The 5,000-nt window shown below is 42.9% G+C and overlaps 1 protein-coding gene across 1 annotated transcript; it reads left to right on the forward strand.

The window, feature by feature from the left end:
- The first annotated feature begins 1,079 nt into the window (after nt 1–1,079).
- LOC134876571 (piggyBac transposable element-derived protein 3-like) lies at nt 1,080–3,704 on the forward strand. Its single transcript, XM_063901558.1, has 3 exons — nt 1,080–1,292; nt 1,782–2,015; nt 2,210–3,704. The coding sequence occupies exons 1-3, from the start codon at nt 1,235–1,237 to the stop codon at nt 3,256–3,258; spliced, it is 1,341 nt and encodes a 446-aa protein (XP_063757628.1). The 5' UTR covers nt 1,080–1,234; the 3' UTR covers nt 3,259–3,704.
- Nucleotides 3,705–5,000: the final 1,296 nt, after the last annotated feature.

Below are 5,000 nucleotides of genomic sequence, written 5' to 3' on the forward strand. Positions count from 1 at the left end.
ACTGATACCCCCTCTTCCCCTCTCTCTCTCTCTCCCTCTCTCGCTCTCTCCCTCTCTCTACACCACCACCTCCTCCCTTCCTCCCTCCTCTCCCAGCCTCATCTTCTCCTTTGTGCAGTGTCTCAACGGAGCTGCGTTTGATTGGCAGGCCGTCACAGATCAGCTAGCAGCTAAACCAGAGGGCTGGTGTGTGTGTGTGTGTGTGTGTGTGTGTGTGTGTGTGTGTGTGTGTGTGTGTGTGTGTGTGTGTGTGTGTGTGTGTGTGTGTGTCTTTCAGCTAAGGCAGGGGGCCAGCACAGTGAACAGATCAGGGGAGAGTCTAAGTGGGTTTATCAGTACCCGAGAGTCAACACACACACACACACACACACACACACACACACACACACACACACACACACACACACACACACACACACACACACACACACACACACACACACACACACACACACACACACACACACACACACACACACATCAAAAGTCAAAACTGTTGCACACAAACAGAAAGTAAAATATAAAAACAAAGATATGAGGAGTAGGACACATACAGCCAGATTTAGGCATATGCTTATGTGCAAACACACACACACGCACACATATAAATATATGCACACACATACACATACAGGGAGAGAAAGGAGTATTAGACCCAAGCAAAGCAAACCTGTGAGCGTGAAAGCGCCTTACTGCCTGCCTGCTAGCAAGAGATGTGACTGGATTCTTAAGCAGCCAGCTAGAGAGTGAGGGCTGCTAAACACACACACACACACACACACACACACACACACACACACACACACACACACACACACACACACACACACACACACACACACACACACACACACACACACACACACACACACACTCCCTCTCACTCAAAAAACGTTCATATCTCAAGGTTCAGACGAAGGCTCGTGCCTCATTTCTCTTGTAGCTCGGTACCTCGGATGCCCCAGCGTTGTTGAGGTAACGATCAGGTGTGTTTGCTCACTTCTGTCTGTGATTTCCCATGGTGTTGTATCTTTATTTTGATCACATTTATTGGCTTTTCAGATCATTCTACCTCCTAGGACCTGGCGTACACATACGTGGACATCACATTTTTGGTCATATGACCACAGTCGTTAATTCTGCTGAACTGTTGCCTCATGGCCAAGTATGTGGACACTTACACTGTCATCTGGTGGTGTCAGAAGAGTACAACACACTACGGTAAGAATTAAAAATGGCGGCAAACACAAGGGATAATTCAAGTGGCAGCTCCAAACACAAACCTCGACAAGGTAAGAAGTCCTATCATATTTCAAGGCTTTTTCTGATTTAGATATTTATCAAAGCATTGTATGTTTGTCATGACATGCAAATTTGACAAAAAATGTGTGAAAATAACAATTTGGTATGCTGCTAAACATGATGTACACGTATGTGTACATCGGGACTTAGGTTGGTCAAAAATGCTAATATGTTAGCAAAAATGTGCACGAGTAAAATAGCTTATAGCTAACTCTGGTGCAGCTAAAAAGCTGTACATTGTCCCAATGAAATAAATAACAATTAAATAACTAAATACATACATAAATACATAAATTAGTTGGGTTAAAAATGTTAATATGCTAGTAAAAATGTGCCTTGCTATAGCTAATAGCTAGAGTTGTTTATAGCTATCTCTGGTGCAGTTGAAAAGCTGTCCCAGTGAAATAAATAACAAAGAAATACATACATATATAAATGACATTGGTTTGTATTTGATTTTTTCATGTTTTTATTTCCAGAGCGTTTTTCTGTGCAAACAGCATTGGAGCAATTTTGGCTAAATGATGGAGACAACTCAGATTTGGAAGACTTGTCTGACAACGATGATCCCATCCTGGATGCCAATTACCAACCCCGAACACAGGAGCGAAGCAGCAGTGAGGATGAGGATGACAGTAGTGATGATGAGGACCCCATTCCTCAGCCCACTGAGCACAGCAGAGGACGTAAACGTCTCCGTGGTGCAAATAATGGTTAGCCAAGACCCAGTGGATATTTGTTTATTTTAGGCAGGGCCTAAGGGCTAGGTGAAGGATAGGAAGCAAAATGCTTATTTACAACACTTGTTGACAGGTTCAGGGACAGGGACAGATACAGGTTCATCCCTGCAAGTCTCAGAATCGACCTGAATGCGCATCTATTGATGAGCAGATGATTCCTTTCACAGGAGCCTGTCCATGCAGACAATATCTGCCAATGAAGCCAAACCCAGTTGGCATCAAGAACTTCGTTTGTGCTACAGCAGATGGCATTGTGCTGGACTTTGATCTGTATCAAGGTACAGGTGCACTGCTTGAGCAGGTCGAAGAAGAGGTGGGCCTGGGGTTGGGAGGCTTAGTCTTGGCTCGTCTGTGTCAAACTCTGCATCGTGGCACAAAAGTGTATTGTGACCGGTTCTTCACAAGCATCCGAGGTGTGGAACAAATGATGAAGAAGGAGATGTACATTACTGGTACAATAATGAAGAACAGACTCGCTGGCGCGAAGGAGAAGCTACCCTCTGACAAAACCATGAAAAACACAGGAAGAGGTACCTCATCAGAACTTTCCACTGAAGACGGAAAGTTGTGTGTAGTGAAGTGGTATGACAACAAACCAGTATTGATGATGTCTGTTGTTCATGGCACAGAGCCTGAAGACACCTGCCAGCGCTGGGACAAGAAATTGAAACAGTATGTGACTGTCTCGCGACCAAGCATTGTCCGTGAGTACAACCTCAAGATGGGTGGAGTGGATTTGATCGATAGAATGATTAGCTACTATCGCATGAGCGCCCGTACTAAGAAGTGGACGATGCGGATGCTAATGCACTTCACAGATCTGGCTTTAGGTAACAGCTGGCTACTCTACCGCAAAGACCTCGCAATATGTGCTGCACCAAAGAAGAGCATCATGCAGTTCCTTGAGTTCCGTACAGAAATTGCTACGACCCTCTTGGCCCAGCATCACGGTCAAGGAAGCCATGCAGACCTCTCTGAACAGTCAGAGGAAGAAGACAACTCAAATCAAGGGAACAAACGTCCTGTGACGGCAGTGCCCCATGTCTCGGTCCGCAGGAGGGCGAATGCCCATCTCCCAGAGATGATCAGCCTGAAGAACGCGGCGCGCTGCAGGGTAGCAGGCTGCACTGGAAGAACCCGAGTGCGTTGTGTGACCTGCAAAGTGTTCTTGTGCTTGCAAGGCGATCGCAACTGTTACACAGCCTTTCACACATAGACACACATACACTGCAGCACAACACACACACACACACACACACACACACACACACACACACACACACACACACACACACTGCTGCAATGCAAAATTTCACATAACACATACTGTAACTGTGACTCTCCAAAGGGGGCAAAAATGTTTTGTTTTTCTTCATTTTGTTGTGTTTTTTCACAATGATGTTCAAAACACAAACAATAGTTGAAAGTTGAAAAAACTGCTGTGTTCAAGGTTGAAATAAAATAGTTTTTCACTCTATTACAAAAAGGTGACTTTAATGTGTTTTATGGAAATTCAGACCCAGTGTCCACATATGTGGACATCATTTTTCTCTAAAAGTACATCATGTCAAAAGATGATACTTAGTTTTTATACTTATCAGGTTCCAATAAGCCCAAATAGCAAAGAGAAATAAAAAATGCATATAAAAAAACAGCTCGGGTCTTAGGAGGTTAAGCAGGTGACGTTTTTATTAGATAGTGTAGTAGAGGGAAGAGAGGATGAAGAAGCGGACTGTTAAAATATATGCTTAAAGTAAACGCTTAGCACAGTACATGCAAGGGCTTTCTCACAGGTGCACATTTTTCAAAATGACGGCAGCAAGAAGAACTAAACAGTGCATTTCAATCCTGCTGTAGCCACATGCAGTATTTAGCAGCTTAAGAGCTTAAAAAAGGAGTTGGTGGAGGATAAACAGAGCTAAAAAGCCATAATATTGGACTTTCACTTTTCAGTTAGCCAGGAAAACCTTTCACAAGTAGTGGAGACAGTTTAATTTGCGTTTTATTAATTTCATTCTATTCTCATGATATTTGGTGCATTGAGCTCTCCCGGCCATTTTAAAACCCAAATCGTAAGGCCAATAACGAGCCATTATATTTGTTTCCAAGTTGGTTTCCATACACGTTAAGTGTGCGAAATTAATATGTTAATTAAACACGTGTTTGCTTGCCTGTGTGTGAACCTTCTCCCTGCTGGTGCACTGTGAGATATCTCTTTGTGTAGCAATGGAACAGGCAGGCCTAATTACGTCTTTAAGTGTATAATTAGGAGTGAATGTAATTGGTGGTTTGCACACACAACACACTCATGGTTGAAAAACACAAATCATGTCTGACACAATGCCTAACATGGCTATTTACCGCGGCAACGACAGGTGGTATATGCACCCCCATGGAGGCTCTGTATGCACACACATTCAGTGGGCGAATACACAAGCAGTATATATATTTTTTTTACTAAGATCCTATTGTAAGATTGTTTCGCCATCAAATTAAATGTTTATTTCGTGGGGGACATTTTTACATTCATACAGACAGGAAATTGGGGGGAAAACAAGGTCCCTGGTTTGAATAAAAACTAAGACATTGCCAATTTGGTGTGCGTCTAAACCACCAGGCCACTAGGACTGTTAATTATTTTGTAATTAATTGATATTTTTTCAAAGGTCAGAACATAGTGATAAATCCCCATCATTTTTTTTCAAAAGCCCAAGGTTACATCTTTAAATAGATTGTTTTGAGCAAACAACACACCAATCCAGTGGATGTTTTGGTAGTTTTGCTTAATAAAACTCTCACTGGGCGTTCAGACTACAAACAGCAGCTTTGACGGGGACAGGTTTCAGGCACCAGTGAGACAATGTTTTCTCAAACAACAAAACACTGCAGAGTGGTTTATAATACTTTGAGGAACGAGTTTTGAACTCTGGAAAGTTAAGTTGGAAGGACACATTCATC

This window comes from Eleginops maclovinus, chromosome 15, assembly GCF_036324505.1.
Source record: "Eleginops maclovinus isolate JMC-PN-2008 ecotype Puerto Natales chromosome 15, JC_Emac_rtc_rv5, whole genome shotgun sequence".
Classification (NCBI taxonomy): domain Eukaryota; kingdom Metazoa; phylum Chordata; class Actinopteri; order Perciformes; family Eleginopidae; genus Eleginops; species Eleginops maclovinus.